The 20822-nt window shown below is 44.2% G+C and overlaps 1 protein-coding gene across 1 annotated transcript in view; it reads left to right on the plus strand.

The window, feature by feature from the left end:
• The window catches only part of Dtnb (dystrobrevin beta), a 201445-nt gene that overhangs the window by 140958 nt on the left and 39665 nt on the right, over positions 1-20822 (plus strand). The window contains 2 exon segments of the mRNA XM_085691200.2: positions 10252-10341; positions 12771-12858. Coding sequence (XP_085547326.1) covers positions 10252-10341; positions 12771-12858 — 178 coding nt within the window.

Here is a 20822-nt window from a genome sequence, read left to right on the forward strand (position 1 = left end):
CATATCCCCATTGGAACAAATACTCCCAATATTGCTGGGAGTTCCAGTGCACGGCAGCCAGGGCCCTCCAGGGACTGTGCTTTTCTACCCTGTGATTTAAACATCCAAAAGGGATTCCTGAGACCTAGATTGTGTTACTGCCTGCGCTGGACATGTGTGATAGGCTGTGCATCATCAAAACAAGCACAGGAGAATTTCTCTCTCTCTCTCTCTCTCTCTCTCTCTCTCTCTCTCTCTCTCTCTCTCTCTCAATAATAAGGCCATGAGTTGAGGAAGGACAAGGTCCTGAGACAGGAAACAATGAAGATTGCTACCTAGCACATAGCTATGTTCATAGTGAACACATTGCGCATGCCCACACACACCTTCTCAGACATGCTTCTGCTCCCAGGATGTTCCTTCCATGTGGCAGCTCTCTGTGCAACTATAGATGCCTATCACACCTTTCTTTCCTGGGCCCTTTCTGCCTCCTGTGGAAAGTACCAGGTTGAGGAAATCCAGGTTGAAGCCATTGGTCCACATCAGGTCTTAGTGTCTTTTGTTACTTTTCAATCCTTTGAGCCATGTACCAAATAGTGCACTCTTTTTTTCCCTAAATGATGCAGTGAAATACTTGCGTGGAGATTAAGGTCTGCAAATAGACTGAGCGTGCTGCTCCATGCCTGGGCCCTCCCCCTACACATGCCTGTTATCCTAGCACTCAAGAGGCAAAGGCAGGGGGACTGGAAGTTCAAGGCCAGTTTCAAACAAAATAAAACAACAACAACAAAAAAAAAAACCCAAAGATCTGCAAATATGATGGCTGCAGATTAGAAATGGAAGCTGACAGACAGCATGGTATATTAAGTCACACCTTCTTGTAGTTCTTTCTGAAACACCACCAAAAACTACAGAGCCAGATATGGTGAAGCAAGCCTTCCATCCTAGTGCTCGCAAGGCAGAGGCAGGCAGATCTCTTCATAGAGAATTCCAGGCCAGCCAGAGCTGTACATTAGAGAGTCCCTGTCTCAAAACAGGTAGATCAGAACTTCAAAGAGAAGAAAGCTGTAAGAAGAAGCAATAGCAATCAGATTTTAGAAGTAGCCAAGCAAATGAGTGAGTGGTTTTGAATGAGCAGACTAAAGACATGGTAGCAGGACCAGAGGTGCACAGCTCAGTGGTTGAGCATTTGACCAGCATGTATGGGGCCCTGGGTTTGACCTCCAGTCTGGGGCAACAGGAGAGAAAAGTTTTTTAATGCCAGAAAGCACCACAGTGTGAAATCTTTTCCAGACTATGGAAAGTTTAAAGGGGGCTGCACTGTGGGAGCGCCAAGATGGCTTTCTGATTGGAGAGAGCTTACTGAGTCATCCACAGAGTCCAGTAGAACAGTGAAAACCACAGTCTGCTGGCGTTTTTGTTGGAGAACAACAGAGATGTGGGAGAAACTGAGAACGGAGGCAAAATGAGATTGGCTAACCGAGAAAGTAGCCACATGTATGACCTCGGCCCACTGAGTGGCTTCCTATCTATAAAAAGAGGAAATCGAGTCTGATTAAAAAGCAGAAACTGGTGAAGAGTTCGGGAAACAGCTGGCTGGTTGTGTTCTTCATGAGAAGCCCTCCAAGTCAACACAGGAATTATGTTTTTTTTTTTCCTCCAGTCTTCTTTTGAAAGATGGAAAAGCGTAGTAATTAAAAATTAACACATTATCGGAAGAAACGACAGGGCCCTCAGTGTTGGCACGCACCCAAAGCCATCCTGGGCCTGGGCAGTCTGCCAGTTTTCAGCCTCTTCTGGGTTGGGATTAAATTCCATTTCCATTTAAGATTTAAGGTGGACCTTTTACCAATTCTAACTCAGACTGGTACAAACAGAAAACTTCAGTGTTTGCTGGCAGACAGTTGCAAGCATAGCATTGAAAACTTAGTGACAGGTCCTTTCCTCCTCTTGTTGGACTGAGGATGACATCACATCTGAACAGGCCATGGCAGCACAGTGGGAAAGGAACTGGGGTGGGATATTGCTCATTGTTGAATTCAAGCCGAGAAGCTCCAGGATGGTGGGTGTGGATGATGGGCTCTGGAGATTTTGTGTATTGGGCGGCCAAGGGAGAGGAAAGCTAACGTTCTGGGTTCCTTCCTGGCTTTCATTAAGGTAACTGTGGTCAAACACAGCAGGGGAACTTGGGCAAGAGGCCAGTGAGTTTCTGTTGAGTTAGAGCTGCCTGTGGGACACCATAGTGTTCTTAATGCCCAATTCTCCCATCTACCAGCAAAGGACATGCACATGCTTAGAGTTAGCAAAGACCCGTAGAAGCTACACACGCACAGTTTTCTCCCTGCCCCTCCCTTTCTTACTGACACTCTGTCTCTGCCTTTCTCTAATATACGTATGATCTCTCCCTCCCTCCCCACCCCACCGTGATTTCTTTTTCATTCATTGGTTGGTTTCATTTTTTGAGATAATCTCCTGTAGCCCAAACTGGCCTCAAACTACATATCTGGGAATGATACTGAACTCCTGCTTCCCCCACCCAAGCACTGAGAATACAGTTATGCATCTTCACGCCCAGTTTATGGAGGGCTAGGGTATGAAGCCAGCCAGGGCTTCCTATATATTTCATGAATGCTCTGCACACTGACTACATTCCCAGTGCCCCCGCCCCGCCACACACATATTTTACACAGTTTTATATGCCCTGTAGGCTTTGTGCTCACTTTTTCCTTGTCTCCTCCTAAGGAACAGCCTCAGGTTGCTGCTCTCGGCAGGCATTTGTGCTGTCCCTCGGCTTTGCACACCAGAGGAGGATCCCCTCTTTTCCTGCTCAGGCTTGCGGTGCTTACCCAGAGATGTGTTAGCATTTTCTTTTTAGGGGGGAAGGGGCAGTGTTTCTGAGACAAGGTTTCTCTGTGTAGCCCTAGCTGTCCTGGAACTTGCTTTGTAGACCAGACTGACTTCGAACTCACGGAGATCCACCTGCCTCTGCCTATTGAGTATTAGGATTATTTTCAATAGCAAAGTATCAAAACATCCCAACTTGCTTTAGCTCTATTAGTAGTGAAGCTTATTCAGAGTGAGTCGGGGCCGTGGCCCCATTTATCTTTTCATGGGACTTGTTTCCCCACCTCGGCCTCAACTTAGTCAGTTCTTTGCAATCAGAGGGATTTTTTTTTTTTTTTTGAAACTTGAGTCTGGTGATGTTACCATCGTAAAAAAAAGACTTGTAGTTGCAAGTTTTCTCCAACTTATTATAATACCACCCCATGCTAGCCATACTCCCACCCTTCATGCTAACTGTTCAGCAGCCATTACACATGTGGCTATTAAGAACTTAAAATATGGCTAATATGACATAGGAGATTACTTTAATTTCATTTTAATTAATTAGTGACTAAAAACATGCTTATGGTTGATTAATATGGAAAAGAGAGTAGATATGTTTTTGTTTCTTTTTCTTTTGTTGTGATCTTCATTTACAAATGTTTCTGTTGTGTTCAGTGTGAAGTAAAGTCATTTGGCAGGCTGTCTGAGATAACAGCCCCTCACCGTTCCATCAGTGAAGGTGAATGGTGTCGACAGGACTCGGAGAAGTCATCCTCTGTCACCTGGCTGGTGCAGACAATTTGCAGAGGACCTGACAGGTCATCTGGTCCATGTCTTTCTTTGCAGGTTTTTATTGGGCAGCATCATTTTTCCTCTTTAGCTTGTATTGCAGTAAGGACCCAGAGGCAGTGAATCAAGATATCTTTCTCTAAGTCTTTTCGCCTTTCTACATGTTTGGTCCTTTAAGAAGAGATCAAGGTTGGGGATATGGCTTGGTGTGTAGCAGCCCTTGCTGTACAGCATGAGGACCTAAGTTAGGATCCTAGCAGCCATGTTAAAAATCCAGATGTGGCTGTGTGTAACATCAGTGTTGTTGGTGACTGGGGTGAATACAGGAGGATCAATTGGGCTACTAGCCTTCAGTAGGAGACTGTCTCAAAGGAATAAGGCAGAAAATACTAGTAGGGCAAGACACCAAACAGCTTCTTCCAGCCTCCACATGCACACACGCACACCGCAGCTATGTGTACCCCCACACATGTACACATGCACACACGCACACCACAGCTATGTGTACCCACTCACACACATGCATACATACACATATACTGCAGGTATGTGTACCCACACACATGTACCTTATACACTCTTTCTGCACAAAATAAAAATGAATCTGAAAGAAAGAAAAGATCACACAGCAGATATGTGTACCCCCCTACACACACACATGCACACACGCACACCGCAGCTATGTGTACCCATTCACAGACATGCATGCACACACACACATACCGCAGGTATATTTACCCACACACATGCACATGTACCTTATACACTCTCTCTGCACAAAATAAAAATGAATCTGAAAGAAAGAAAAAAGGTAATCCAGACGGGGACATCAGCTCTCCCACACTGATGCAGTGACAGGAAAAAGGAAGCTTGATTTGTCCACAGGACTACTTAAAGTGTCAGACGAGAGGGACATTTTTTGCCTTATAGAGCTTAGAGTCTCAGCATCTGGAAACAACTGTTGGCTTCACGCTGATGAATGTGCTTATTATACATTTTGCCATAGAGGGATGTCCCTTGTCCGGGCTGATCTACAGCTACTGCCTTCTACCGGAACTCTATACTACTGCTTTTAGTGTGTCCCTATCCTGTCCCCATTTCTGGAGGGCTTTCCTGTTGAAGTCATTGGGTATTCTGGATATTTGGTATGGGTTTTTCTGTTTCCTTTTTAAATTTTGTGTGTATGAGTGTTTTGCCAACATGTGTGTAAACCACACATGTGCCTAATGCCTGCAGAGGAGACGATTGTGTCAAGTGTACCTGAACTGGGGTTACAGGAATGCTGTAAGCCCCTGTGTGAGTGTGAGGAACTAGACACAGGTCCCCTGCAAAAGCAGCAGATGTTCTTAACTGCAGAGTCATCCCCCGCCCCAGCCCCTGGGTGTTTGTGTTTTAATTAGACTCTCCCTGGATGGCTTCCAGCCCCTTTGACAGGGGCCAGGTTTCTCCTGCTGTAACAAAATGCTAACATTTCTCTGAATCTGAGTGCAAGAAAGAACCAGAGAATTGTCTTCTGATTTGCTGTTGGAATCAGCTGGTTTCACTGGCTGGGCTTATTAGATTGCACTGCTAACAGAGCTGCATGGCATGCCTTCTTTTCAGTGCCTTGTTCCATCTGACCAGATGGTCTTTTCCCTTCCTAGTCTTGTAAACAACAACAAGATTTCAGAGGCATTGCATTTTTTTCTTATATGCTAGATATAACTATATCTAGTATATAGTAAAACTAGATCCCAACCGGATCATTTTCCTGAGTTCTACTCAGAAATATCTCAAACTCCCTGTGTGTACCCGAGCTAACCTTCCCTCTCAAACCTGTTCCTCCTCAGCACCTAGTCTCAGTGAATAGTAGCTCCACTAAGCTATTTCCTGCTCTGCTCCAGCAAGCTGTCAGAGTGATGCGGTTGGGAATTAAGATATGGAATCACAAACGGGAGCAGCAGGATGCTCAAAGCAGAGACCCCAAAGAACCCCAGAGCTCCAGGGACAGGAGAACCACAGGGACTTAGAGCCTGGGGAAGAAAGGGAGGAAGTAACCACATCGCTATTTTAACCTTTAGTGAGTTAAAATTTAAACATAATTTAGTTCACCAATTAAGTGTACATATCAGTGGCTGCTTTTTTCCCCCCATTTCTCTCGTTTATTCATTCATTTGTTTGTTTATTTAAAGCTGGGCATAGTGGCAAAGGCCTTTAATCCCAGCACTTAGAAGGTAGATACAGGCAGAACTCTGTGAGTTTGAGGCCAACCTGGTCTACAGAGTGAGTTCCAGGACAATGAGAGCTACATAGTAAAAACCAAACAAAAATTTTATTTGATATGCACTTTTAAAATCTGTATTATGTTTTTAGCCAGGTGTGGAGGCACACACCTTTAACCCCAGCACTCAGGGGACAGAGGCAGATAGAGCTCCATGAGTTTGAGGCCAGCCTGGTCTATAGGTAGTGTTCCACGTCAGCCAAGAGTATATAAAGAGAGTTTGTATCAAACCCTACCCCCTAAAATAATAACTTGTATTATGTTTTTATGTACTGGGGAAAGAGAGGCATGTGCAGGTCTAAGGACAGCTTGCGGGAGTTGGTTTTCTCCTACTGTCGTGTGGGTCCTGGGGATGAAATTCTAGTATCAGGCTTGGCAGCACTCACCTTTACCTGCTGAGCCATCTAACTGGGTTGCGTTTGACTTCTGACATAGCTTGTTATTATTGCCTTATTTCCTAAATATTGACTCTCTTACTGTTATTTTGACTTCTGGTTCAACCACAAAAGCCAGTTAGTTCATGTGCCTCTTTGTCCTTTTCTTGCACGTTGACCTTCATTCATCTTGTAGGGCGTTGTCTGGTATGTGTTACCACATTCCCATCAAAGTTAGACCAGATTGAAAAGCACCTGAGACCTGTGTGGCCATATTTACAACCACAGGCCTGGTAGAAACAATACAGACACTATGTTGTATCCTGGGTTGGCCCTGTTAGGTTTGGAGCCCCTTGCAGTTGGTCCATGGCTGGAGAGGATTCCCTGGACACAGAGCATGCTCACCCCGAAGCTTCTCTTCCCTGGACTGTGTCAGCATGGAAGAGTGTGACTGCTGTCCTTAGTCTCTCACCCACATCATCGTGTCCTAGGAACTGGGGACTCTGGAACATATTCAGAGTGAAAGTAGGTTTAAACATATTAGTCAAACCAGTCACGGTGGCTCTAGGCTTCTTTGGTTGCTAATACTGACCCAAATTTGAAGCAAAGACTCCGAGCCCTGCAGAGGTGTTGGCATAATGAGTGAGATGTGTCTGGCCTCAGACTGCTCTTCAGTTGCCATATAAACTGCGAGCTGCACCCTGAAGGTAGCAGCCTGGTTTTGTAAGTAAAGCTTCGTCGCCACACAACTGTGTCTGTTTGACTACATGTTGTCTGTGGCTGCTTCCTCCTTGGCGGCAACCAAACAGTTCCAGCAAAAATTCCATGGCCTCCACAGCCTAAGATACTATCTGGCCTTTTGAAAAAAAATAGGCTCTTTAACTTTATGAATTTGGAACAAGGATGCTGAAACGATAAAGTGTATTTCTAAAGACAGACTGCTCTTATTAGACTCTGCAATATCATAGCCCAGAGACAGCACTTTGGAAATCAGTCTGTCGTAGTTCATTATTGAATTCAACACAGGAGATAATGACCTCCAATTACAGCAGGTTTCGGAGGCCTTCACATCTGTTTTGTTAATAGTATCTTCTGATTATTGCAAGGGGGAAACCAAAGGTACAAAATTTGACCCCTGTGAAATTATTTAGAATCTCAAATATGGAGATGACTCTTATTACTACTTCACTTCAGCACGCCCGTGGGCCTGGTAATGGGATAGAGGGGTATGGCTGAGTGTTTGAGCGCCTTCAAACTGAGAGTACAATAGACATTTTCAGCAGAGCAGCTGGTCCTTAGTAATTGGGAGGACGGCTTCCACTCAGGCAGACAGTATTAGAGAATAATGGTCCACCAGAGCATTAGAGGTCACTTGATGCTTTTAGCCTTCTTTGGAGGTCAATCCCCTGAATGTTCTATTCACTTTGAATAGAAACCGAAGAGTTGCAGGACTGACCTCATTTTGTTAAAGTTTGCCATAACGTTGCCATCTAACCTAAAAATCTAAAACTCTCCATCCATTTCGCAATCTACTTTCTGCACGGCATTATCATTACCATTTGGGTATACTGCAAAATTATTACTCGTGGCTGGTGAGATGGCTCAGTGAGTCAAGGTGCTTGCTGCCAAGCCTGAGGACTTGAGTTCCATCCTCAGAACCTACATGGTGAGAGGAGAGAACCAATATCACTAAGCTGACCCGTGACCTCCACACTCGTGTGGCACCCTTGTGCCTACACATGTATGCGCATACACAAAATGAATGATTTTTTAAAAATTACTTTCTACCTCCTCCACTGGAACAGAAGCTGATTCAGTTGCTGTCAGTGATTAATTAGGTCTAAAGAAGTAATTATGCCTGCCTGAGTGTGTTTGAAACATGCTTGTAACCCCAGCATTTGGGACATGAAGGCAGAATGATCATTAGTTCAATACCAGCATGGTGGCACACTCCTTTAATTCCAACACTTGAGTTCAAGGCCAGCCTAGTCTATATAGGGAGTTCTAGGACAGCCACAGTTACACAGAGAAATAAACCCTCTCGGGCGGGGGGGGGGGGGGAGTTCAACACCAGCTTCAGACACATACCAAGTTTGAGACCAAAATGAGGTCTATGAAACCATGTCTCAAGACGTGGAGCCATTTAGATGGCTCAACAGGTAAAGGTTCAGGCCGCCAAACCATATGGTAGAAAGAGAGAACCAAGTCATGACGGTTGTCCTCTGATGTCACGCACATGCCATGGTGCATGTGTGCCCCCCCTACATCTACACGTACATCGAATGAACCACTTTTCTGTTGCTGTGATAGCACTGTGGCCCAGGTGATTGATCATGTAAGAGGTTTGGGCTTATCTTTTCAGAGGGTTAGGAATCCACCATGGCCGGGAGGCATAGCAGCCAGCAGCAGGCATGGCAGCAGGCATACAAAACTGAGAGCACTTATCTGCAAATGCAGGCACGGAGCAGAGAGAGCAACCTGGAAGGGGTGAGAGGGTTTTGATGGTAAAGTCTGTCCCCGGTGACATTCTTTCTTCAATTGCACCACCTAAACCTCACCAAACATCACCACCAACCAGGGACCAAGTGTTCAAATGCTTGAGATCATGCAGGGGGGCATTTCTCATTGAGTCCATCACATGCTTTAAAGAGAGAGAGAGAAGAAATTCAAGGCCAAAAAGATGGCTCAGTAGGCAAAAGTACTTGCTGTGGAAGCATCCCTGGGATCCATGAAGAAGCCAGATAGAATGGTGCATATTTGTAATCCAAGCACATCTACTCCATGATCAGAGGCAGAGACAGAAGAATTCCCTGGGGACTTATAGACCAACTAGCCCACATTGGTCAGCTAACGATTGCCTGTAACCCCAGCTCCAGGAGATTCAGTACCCTCTTTTGGCCTCCAAGGCCACTGATGCACACAAATTCATGCTTACACAAGTACACACTTACAAATAATTAAAAATAGAAGTATTCAGGTTTGGTAGCGCACACTTGTAATCCCAGCACTCAGGAGGCAGAGGAAGGTGGATCTCTGAGTTCAAGGCCAGTTTAGTCTATGTATTGAGTTCTAGGAAAGTCAGGGCTACGTAGTCAGACCTTGATACACACACACACACACACACACACACACACACGCACACACACATACATACACACACAGAGAAACAATAAAATGAAAGGTTGTTGGAGGGGGTAGGTGACAACGGAGCAGTATGGCCAATAATATCATCCATAAGTCTGTGATAGAGGTCATCTTGAATGTTGCTGAAGAACAACAAACAAGAATAAAAACTTAATCATCTAGATGTAATTACAGAGACTAGAAAAACAAACCCTACGGAAAACAGTCAATGAAACCAAGAATGTGGAATATTCCACAAGGTATCTTGACTTCTTCACAAACATACTGAAGAAGCAGGGGAAAGAGAAAACTATTCTTGATTCAAAACATATATATGCCAATCAAACACAGACAAGAAAGAGACATATCAACCAAATGTAGTGCAAGCCTACTTTGAATGATGTTGTTTTTTGTTTTTTAACTGAAAAAGACATTTTGTAAGATCTGAAAATTTTTCAAGTGGGCTTTCAGACATTAGAGCACTGTCAAAATTATTAGGTGTAGTAACATTGAGATTCTATGAGACATCTCACAATCTCACAGATACATAGACAGGGGTTCCCTGCCTGAAATCTAATTATGATTAAATCTAGGTGCTTAGTCACCTTAGTACAAAGGAAAGGTAACTAAGGAGAAAGGTAACTGGGCAGAAGTGGGGAGCAGGGTTCTCCCTTCAGCACATGTTTCGGTCAGCCAAATCAGAAACAGAAAAGACTGCTGTGAAGTAGTGGGGCAGATCTCCGTGATCTAACACCATATTCCATTATGCATTGTGGTTTTATTGTTTTCTTTATCATGATTTGTTTGTTTCTTCTACTTTTAAGTTCGCTGGTGTTAATCCATGTTCATTTCTCCCTCTGTACCTGTCATGCTTGCTGTCTCTGCTTCCACTGTTCCCAGGTTACAGTATAGCCAGGACATGCCCAATCTCTTGGCCGATGAGCATGCGTTGATAGCCTCCTATGTGGCCCGTCTGCAGCACTGCACACGGTTAGTTGGTAGAGCAGCAGCATCGGGAGCGCAGCCAAGGCTGCTTTGAGGGAGGGGATGAAATCTGGTTCCTGGGGTTGCCAGCAGGAGAAGCTCTGCATGTGTGGTGTGATTGAACAGCTGCCAGCTGTGATTGGCAGAGTTAATTGCCAAAGCATTGGCTTCCATAAGAAAAGGAGCCTGGCCAAGCCTGGCACTCACCTCCGCATGGAGTTAGAAAGTCTCCTCTACAGTAAGGCACAATCCCTGCTGGTTACACCGGGGAGTCCCACACACTGAGATGCTTGGAGTTCCAAACTGGAACATTCTCAAAGGAGACGTGGTTTTATGTCCTCTTCTTCAGCAGTTGTCATTGAGGACAATGTACCTAGGAAAGTACTGTTTGGGGCAGTGAGATGGCCCTTGGAAGTGAACATGATAATAATGCAGGTGGTACAAGGAAAGAATTAGTTCCTAAAAGTGGTCCTCCAGCCTCCACTGCCAAGCCATGGTAGACTGCCAACACACATGCATGCACATACATTACACACAAGACGAACAAAGTGAAAACACACACATAAATGGAAAGATTATTTTAACTGTTGCATTTTATACTATTCCAATTACCAGTATGACAAAGCAACAGTATTATTTAGGAGCATTTGCTGTCCTTAAAGTTTTGGGCTCTCCTTAAAGTTTTGAGGGAACAATCAGGCCCTGCAGACTCCCAGGTGGGTTTGATGGACTTCTCCTGTCGCAGGGAGAAAGGAGCTGATAATTGCATACTCTGTCAGAGAATCTCCCTGTGCACCAGATGGTGTCTGTGTTCTTGTCCCAGTCTCTTAGACTCTGAGAATAAAGTGTTTATCTCAGGCAGGGTGAGTAACATTCTGTCAGTAAAGGCAGTTGCCCAGGGTGCTTGAAAGCATCTGTGGCAGTAGCAGTATGCAGTAGCAGAATACTGCAGAGACTGCTACCTGATAGTTCAGCCCATGAGTTTATGGTGGTTCTAGCTAGCATCCTCAAGTGTCTGAGCAAGGATTGGTGTCCGTTGGTTAAGAAAGAGCAAGAGGATGGATGAGTACTGCATCCTCTCTGATCCACAGTCTAAGGAAATGAGCCCCATACTGCTTTGAAGGAATCGCAAATTTCTTGGCTGATTCTGAAACTGTAAGTCAATTGGAACAGACAAATAAACCAATAATTGTTTTGTTTTATTTTGTGGCACTAAGGATTGACTTGGGGGCTTCACACATGGAGGGCAAGTACATGACCACTGAGCAATATCCCTAAGCCTCTTTTTACTTTTTATTTTGGAACAAATTACCCAGGCTGTCCGTGAACTCATTTTGGGGTCCAGGCACACCTTATATTATTCTTTTGCTTTAACATCTGACATTGCTCTGGTCAAGTCATCATCCATCCCTGTTTTCCTAAAGCTTGTTAGTAGGCATGGTGGTTCATGCCTGTAATCCCAGCACTCAGGAGGCAGAGACAAGGAGGGTTACAGTGAATTCAAGGACAGCCTGGGCTATAGAATCAGAGCCGGACTCAAAAAAAAAAAAAAAGAAGAAAAAGGAGGAGGAAGAGGAGGAGGAGGAGGAGAAGTAGAAGAAGAAGAAGAAGAAGAAGCAGCAGCAGCAGCAGCAGCAGCAGCAGCAGCAGCAGCAGCAGCAGCAGCAGCAGCAGCTATAATACTTATAGAACTGATTTTCTTTTATCAGGTACCATATTATCTGGTACCTCATCTGCATGGGTTCTAACATTTTTACAATGATGGATGAGGCAGGACACAATGACACACACTTGTAATCCCTGTTCTGGGGAGACTCAGGCAGGAGAATTGGGAGCTAAGTGTGGGCAATACAAAAATAACTCACCACCTCCCTAAAAGCTGAGAGGAGAGAGGTGGAAGAGGAAGATGGACTGGTTTACTTCAGACTGGCCCCATGTGTGAAGTGAGCATTGTACAACAGGAGAAAGGGTGTTAAAAGGGAATGTCTAATACCATGGACTCTTTCCAACTAGACAGTCTTCTTGGCCAACCCTGGCTGGGATTCTTTTTCCTTCAGCCAGTGTTAAGTATTTTCTCAGCCCTCTGTTTTTTATGATCCCATAGTTTTCTTAAGTCTCTTTTTAGTTCAAGACCTGGCTCTATAAAGTTACTTTCCCCAAACATTTTTTTCATAATCCCTATCTCAGATTTTTGCAGAATGTCTTTTCTTAACCCTTCATTTAGAAAGACATTGCCCCTCTGCCGATGTGGATACACAGGGATGGTACGTGCAGCCCCATTATTTTTCTGAATCCTTTTGTCTGGGAAGACTTAGCATCTGCGACACAGACGTCTACTAATAATTATCACTCTTAGTTATATGCCTGTCTCCTTGAAGAACAGAACAAGAATTAGAGATGTCTAATAGATCTGTTGGATTTTATCTCCTTGGCAGTGTCCTGGATAGTCCTAGCCGGCTGGATGAGGAGCATCGGCTGATAGCGCGTTATGCTGCCCGACTGGCTGCAGAGGCAGGCAACGTGGTGAGTGAGTGGAGGCTCCCAGGAGAGTACCAGAGTGCAGCATTGTTTGAATACATTGAATATACATATTCCTTAGGAGAATAGTCATTGTGACACTCACAAGAGGGGGATGCTGGGGAATAGAAGGTAGGGAGATGTGTAGGAAGAAAATGAAGGAAGCTTTAATTTTATCTGCAATGCTCTTTTGGAAATACAGATCAAGAAGAAAAAAAATCAAACAGAATTTAGTTGTTCCAAAATATCAATACATTTAGTATAAACTCCTAACAATATTGATCAAGGGGAAAAGGAAAAGTAATACAAATTATCAGTGCCAGGAATGAGAGAAGGGACATCACTACAGATCTTACAGAAATTGAAAGTATGAGAGGAAATAGTATCTTCAATAAAATTAATAACCCAGCCAGATGTGGTAGTGAATGCCTTTAATCTCAGCACTTAGGAAGCAGTGGTGAGTAAATCTCTGTGAGTTTTAAGCCAGCCTGGTCTACAAAGCAAATTCTAGGCCAGCCAGGGCTACACAGTATCACCCTGTCCCAAAAACCAAAAAAAAAAAAAAAAGGTTAATGCAGGTGCAATGTGCATATTTCTTAAAAGACACACAAGAAATGACATGAACATTAGCAAAAAAAAAAAAAAGTCTGTTAAATGTTAAAGAAATTGAATTCAGGGCTGGAGAGATGGCTTAGTGGTTAAGAGCATTGCCTGCTCTTCCAAAGGTCCTGAGTTCAATTCCCAGCAACCACATGGTGGCTCACAATCATCTGTCATGAGGTCTGGTCTGCAGTCATACACACAGACAGAATATTGTATACATAATAAATAAATAAATATTTAAAAAAAAGAAATTGAATTCATAATTAATTTCCCACAAAGAAAACTCCATGCCCTGATGGCTTTACTGTTGAATCTATTGTGCTTAAAAGATGGGGGGGGGATGTGCAAAGGCTAATACTCCATGATCAGTTTAGTTTGTCCAAGGGATGCAAAGTTATATATTATATTAAAATGAATCAGTATAATTCACATGAAGAAATTTGTAAGATCATTTTAGTAGATGCAGAAAAGGCATCTGACATAGGACAAACTTCCTCTCCTGAGCAATGCCTACACAAAAACCTCCTGCTGGTGCCAACATTTAAAGACTAAATTCCAGAACATTCCTTCCTATATGTCCTCCAGGTCTAATTTTACTGTCTATTTACAGTTAGTTACATTAGAAAACCTAGCCAGTGCAACATGATGCATAAATTCTGAAAAGAAGAAAAATGGTCTTTGAAAGTAACATGAGCACCTCCAGAGAGTGCTGCGGAGCCTGTGCAGACACTACAGTAGAGCTTCAAGATGAAGAGTGTCTAAAGAGCATGGGGCGTCTGTGGCTCAGTGCCTGAGTGCTTTCATCTGGATTCGGTCTCCAGCACCACCAACAATAAGATTAATAATAAAGAAAGGGACTTAAGACTGAAAGGTATAAAACCTTGCTAAAAGAAATTAAAGAGCCTATGTAAATGTAGAGGTGTGTCATGTTGTTGCCTGAAAGATTTGGTGTTGACATAAGTAGATATCTTCAAACTGACTTACAGAGTCAATATCAATCAGAGGCCCAACAAGATTTGGGTTGGATTAGGTTGGGATTGGGGTTTAGGAATCTAAATGACCCTAACTGGCCTCTACGAGGCATATGCTACTATGCTATGCCATACTCAACAGCCTTCTGTGTGTTGTTAAATTGGCAAACTCATTTTAAAATATGGTTAGAAAACTAAAGGACCTGTCTTAGTTTGGGTTTCTATTGCTGTGAAGAGACACAATGACCACAGCAACTCTTACAAAGGAAAACATTTAATTGGGGTTGGCTTCCTGTCTCAGAAGTTTAATCCATTATTATTATGGGAGGACAGGGCAGCGTGCAGGCAGACATGGTGCTGGAGAAGGAACTGAGAGTTCTACGTCTTGATCAGCAATCAGTAGAAGGAGAGCACCACACTGGTCATGGCGTGAGCATAAATGACACCTCAAAGCCCACCTCCACAGTGACACACTTCCTCCAACAAGGCCACACCTCCTAATAGTGCCACTCCCTATGAGCCAAACATTCAAACACATGAGTCGGTGGGCGCCGTTCCTATTCGAACCACCACAAGACCTAATGTAACTATATTCGTCTTGAAAAAGAACAGAGTTGCAAATGTCACCCTAGGTGAAACCAAGGCCTACTATAAAATTCTATAATTAAGAAAGTGAGCCTGGTTTGTTTGGATGCTCACCTTCCTAGACCTGGATGGAGTGGGGAGGACCTTGGACTTCCCACGGGGCAGGGAACCCTGACTACTCTTAGGACTGGAGAGGGAGGGGGAGGGGGAAGAAATGGGAGGTGGGGAGGAGGTGGAACTTTTTAATAAATAAATAAATATAATTCTTCAAAGTTAAAAAAAAAAAGAAAATGAGGTTTAGCCATGCATGGTGGTGCACTTCTTTCTAGCACTTGGGAGGCAGAGGCAGGTAGATCTCTGAGTCTGAGGGGCTACCCTCATCTACAGAATGAGTTTTCTGTCTCAAAAAACCAAACAAAATAACAGTAGTCAGTTGTAAGCTGAAGTAAACTAACTCCAGTCTGATGCACCTGAGAGGGACACAAAAAACATAATCTAAGAACAATTTTATGTTTTCATAGAAACTGAGGTCATAAGACTCTTGTTTCCTTGAGGTTTCTCACAAGCCTTCAGACTTCTCCATGCACTACTCTGTTCTGTGTGCCTGTGTGCCAAGTGATGGCCAGAAGAAGGCATCAGAACCTCTGGGACTAGAATTACAGGTGTTTGTTAACCATCATGTAGATGTTGGGAACTAAACCTGGGTCTTCATGAAGAGCAATCGGTGCTCGTTTAACTGCTGAGGCGTCTCTCCAGCCCCCCAATTTGTCTTTTATAAGTTATTGGGGGTGGTGCTAGAGAGATACCTCAGCAGTCGGAGCACTTGCTGCTGCTCCTGCAGAGGACTGGAGTTCAGGTCCCAGCACCCACATCACATTACAGCAGCCTGTAACTCCAGCTCCAGGGGATTCAATGTCCATTTCTGGCCTCTGTAGGTACCTGCACTCCTGTGCATAAATTCACACACAGAAAAACATACATATACAAAATCAAAAATAAAATAATTTTTTAACTTAAAAATCAGCCAGTGTGTTAGGGAACTATCAGGCACAAGTGAAAATAAAATTTCAGAGCTAGAAAATATGTATAAGAGAAATTTCCAAAACACAGTGACTTGTGGTGTAAGTCCTGCTGCCGTTCAAGGTCAGCCCGAGCTATATAGTGTGAATTCCAGACCATCCTGGGATATTGTAGTAGCTCATCCAAAATTCCTACACATGAGACTCTGAAGTCCACCTTCATCTTTACCTGCACTGGAGATTTGAAGCTAATCTGGACTATATGAGACCCCAGCTCAAAAGAGGAAAAAAAAAAAAAGAAAAATTTCCAGCCAGATGGTGGCACGCACCTTTAATCCCAGCACTCTGGAGGCAGAAGCAGGAGGATCTCTGTGAGTTCGAGGCCAGCCTGGTCTGCAAGAGCTAGTTCCAGGACAGGCTCCAAAACTACAGCAAAACCCTGTCTCGAAAAACCAAAAAAGAAAAAAAGAAAAATTTCCAAAACACAACACAGAGTTGGAAAATATGAACTATTATATTCGGAGATGTGATAGAGAACCTAACAGTCATCTAATTGGAATCTAAACACTTTAGAATTAGGGTTAGAACCAATGGTTAAAAATTTCCAGAATTTATATAAGACAAGAATCCTCAGGAAGTTCTCAGAGTCCGGAATGGGAAGCATGGGCGCGCGGGGGTGGGGGGGGGGATTTGGGGGAGGCACTCTGCCCCTTGGTTTAGAGGGCTCTCCTGATTTGCACAGTCGCTGGCTTCAGTCTCCAGGACCTTAAGAGTAAGAGAGAGAGAACATGTTGTTTACAAAGGGTTGGTAATTTCTCCACAGCAACAATGGGATAAATTTTCATAAATGGTGGGGGAAAAGCTTTTATTCAAAGATAAAATGTCTGAGTACATCCTCTATCTTGCTGATGTTTTTGACAAAACTTAAGAATATTCCTTAGAGGGAAAAACAATTGAGCGTCATTACTGCACTGAAAATAACTAGTTAAAATGTTAAAAGGAGAAAGGAGAGACACACTCCTAGGGGCTTGGAAAGGTCACAGTATGCTGCATGCTAAGAGTAGTACTAATGACTCACACTTAACTGAACGTGCATGAGGTGGCGGTCATTATCCTAAGTGCTTTGCATATCTTAACTAATTGATTATTCAAAATAGTCCTGTTTCCTGTGGCCTGAGAGATAAACACCCAAAGTTGCAGTCTGTAAATGGCTAAACTGGGGTGGGGGGTGGGTAGTGCCATTTTTTATCTCTCAAACACTGATAATTTAACTATTGAAAGTTAGGGTTCTAGAATGAGTTGAAAGAAAAGATGAACTGGAGCCCAAACCACGGACTCTCAGACACTACCAGGTAAAAAGAACCAGGCATTCCCAGCATTATTTCAGCACGAGGGTGGAAGTGGCGGGGCTGGGAGACTAGTCAGATTTGACGGTAGCCCAGGTAGGCTTCCTTCTTCACGGGGAGATGGACTTGTCTGCCAGACCTGCTAATGAAGATTCTTGGTGCGGCTCTTCTCCCCGAAATAATCACTGTGTTCTGTTTTGTTTTCTTGAGAATCTAACGTCAGGTCACATATCTGACTCCAGTATTGCAACTCTAAAGGTTGGTGGAATGGAACAAACAGCGTAAAGAAAGAACAGTCTAGAAACAGTGCAGAACAGTGTGGAAGAAGCGGGCAAACCTTATACATGCCCTGGGTCACAGCTGGTCAAGTAATTTTAAAAATTAAGATTCATGGGGCAGTGAATCGAGATGGGCTGCGTGGTGGCTGAATTCTAACCTGTGCTTCATGCTTTTAGATAGCCCTGTTGACCTCACATGGAGCTTTAAAGTACTGTAAATAAGAGGCAAAGCCTTTTCACCCTGAGGCCCTGGTATCCTCTGCCTTGAACCCAGATAAGGATGCTTACCCTGCTGGTTTCCAGCGCCTGGTGTTGAATTGTCTTGAAAGCTATCACAGCTGGGATGAACTGGAGGTCAAGTGCTCGAAGGGTCCCTTTCATCTTAGTTTATTTCGCCAAGTACGGTTATCTGCTAAATATCGAGACTCTCAAGGATTCTTCTTCACTGATTCCTGCCTTACACAAAACCCCTAATCCTCTAATCTCACCTTGATACAAGTGCTTTGCATAAAGTAGGTGTAATGCTCTGAAGAGTTTGTTTATGGCCTGGCAGATAGGCTTCGTATTGATTTTGCTCAAAGACCTTCTTCCACAGAGAGAGGCCGGTCAATCACTGGTGAAGGCGGCACACACCCTGTGCAGCGCCACCCCAGCAGCAGCCACTGGGCAGCTTCAGCCTGGGTACCTAACAGACCATGCAGCACCCCAGGCTGTCACCTGAAGAAAGGCCCTATGGGTGTCTCAGATGTGCCAGGAGAACTCATTTGTTTTCCTAGAATGCCTAAGACTCTAAAACAAACAAACAAACAAACAAACAAACAAAAAAACCAAGGAACCAGAAGAGCCTGTAACAGTCACAGCAGAGTCTTCATTTTGATTTTGTCACTTACCCAGCCCTGGGTGCCATGTGAGCGTTTACTTTGAGGGTTGTCTCACGAAAAAAGAAATCATAAAGCCCATTACAGAAGAGGTGAAAGGGCCCCGGGAAAGCATCACCCATTGTCATTCTACCTGACTTTTAAACATTTCTGAGAGGCTCTCCCCACAGACGCACCCCAGCCTTCATGGCCTCATTGTCACGGTTGCTTGAGGTACACCCTATCTCAGGAGCATCCTTGAGTCTTCTCATACTTCAGGTATCAGCAGTATCTAAGCTGGATTTTGTGTACGCGTAATGACTTCAGCCACCACTAACATAGTCATTGCCAAACCTGGCTGCATAGTGTGATCATACATTGAAGCACTTTAAAGTGTGTAGGCTTTGTCTCCGACCGACTAAATGAGAACCTCTAGGTTTAGGGCCCATCTGTCTTTACTGAAATAAAAAACAGAAGGAAGAAAATTTGCTGTCTTCTGATTTACAGCCAGCCTGGGAAACATGGTCTTAAACAGCATTATTGGATTCTGGGGAGAGGTTAATAATCCATAACCCTACAGTTATCCTCTAGGAGGTAGGATTGTGGGCAGACTGCCCAGGGTGCACATTGTAGTGGCTTTCAGAAACCTCTCTTTGGACTCATCTTGTCAGCTTCATAAAGGTCAAAGCCACTGGTCTCTTTTTTAGGAGACTGCAGAAGTGCATGCTAGGCTCCATCTGGCTGGCTGCCTACTTGCCTTGGATGGGTAGCATTTGCCCAGTTCAACCAAAGGGATCTTGTTTCTCACCCTGTATCTGGCAGATGTGTCTCCACCTCCATAAAGGTGCTGTAGCTCTCTGACACCCTTGAACCTGAGAGGATGCTAATGTGTGAGAAGCACTGTCTTTCCTAGGATTAGAGGGCGTGCGAACTAAGTGGATCCCACTCCTCATTCTCCACTATTAAAGTTTGCCTCCCCCACTCCGCACAGTCTAGTCTAGGCTGGAACTGGGTTACTCCGGTAGTCCCTACTGTGTGTGTCTGCGCTGTGTGTGTGTGTGTGTGTGTGTGTGTGTGTGTGTGTGCTCTTAATGAGGACATCAGAATCTCCTGGAGCTTGACTTACCGGGTAGGAGCTGCCCATTGTGGATGCTGAACTTCAGTCCTCTGGAAGAGCAGCAAGTGTTCTGAACTGCTGAGCCATCGCTCCAGCCCCTGGTCTGGAAGTTTTACCTGGTCTTCAAGGCAAATTTAGGAGATAGATGAGATTCCTGATGTGACTTACAAATGAGAAGACAGGCACCTTGAGTCACCTTGGAGGCCCCCACTAGACTTGAGAGTGAATATAGGTCTGCATGACTCCATGTGTAGGAAAGATTTCCTTGTGCCTTTACAGAGCACATTTTCTGAGACTGGGTTTCTCTGTAGCTTTAGAACCTGTCCTGAAAGTAGCTTTTGTAGACCAGGCTGGCCTTGAACTCACAGAGATCCACCTGCCTCTGCCTTCTGAGTGCTGGGATTAAAGGCGTGTACCATCAACGCCTTGCTAGTGTTGGTGTTTTAACAAACATATCACTAGTGTTTTGGTATTCAGTGCTAAGTACATTGTGTGTGTGGGAGGGTTGTTGTTTGTTTGGGGTTTTGTTTGGGTTGGGTTTTTTGAGACAGTGTCTCGTGTACCCCCAGATTGGCCTTAAACTTGATGTGGAGCTGGGACTGACCTTGAATTCATAATCCTCCTACTTTTAACTCCCAAGTGCTGGGATTTAAATTGATTTGCTTTTAAAAATTGTTTTGTTTGTTTATTTGGGTGAGGTGTAGTGGTCAGAAAAGTACTTGCAAGACTCAGTTTCTTCTTTCCCCACGCGAGTCCCAGAGACTGAATACCTGTCAGCAGTTTTGACAGAGAGAGAGAGAGAGAGAGAGAGAGAGAGAGAGAGAGAGAGAGAGAGAGAAAGCTAAAGCTGGGAGTGCTGGAGAAATGGCTCAGTGGTTAAGAGCACTGGGTCACTCTTTCAGGGAACCTGACTTCCCCTTCTGACCTCCACTGCCACACATGTGGTGCATAGACATACATGTAGGCAAAACCACTCATACACATAAAAAAAAAATAAATCTAAAAACAAAACCACAAGCACAAAGGAAATAGTGTAAGATGCCAGAGTTCTGTCTGTTCCAGAAACTCAGAGTTCTGACTGCTTGAGCAGCGCTTCAGATGTTGTCTGCATAGTAAAATATCCGACAACTTGGAAATATATATGTGTGTGTGTGTGTGTGTGTGCGCGCGCGCGCCAGTATACACTCTACGTGC

The sequence above is a fragment of the Myodes glareolus genome, chromosome 6 (genome assembly GCF_982192425.1).
Source record: "Myodes glareolus chromosome 6, mMyoGla1.1, whole genome shotgun sequence".
NCBI classification, from domain to species: Eukaryota; Metazoa; Chordata; class Mammalia; order Rodentia; family Cricetidae; genus Myodes; species Myodes glareolus.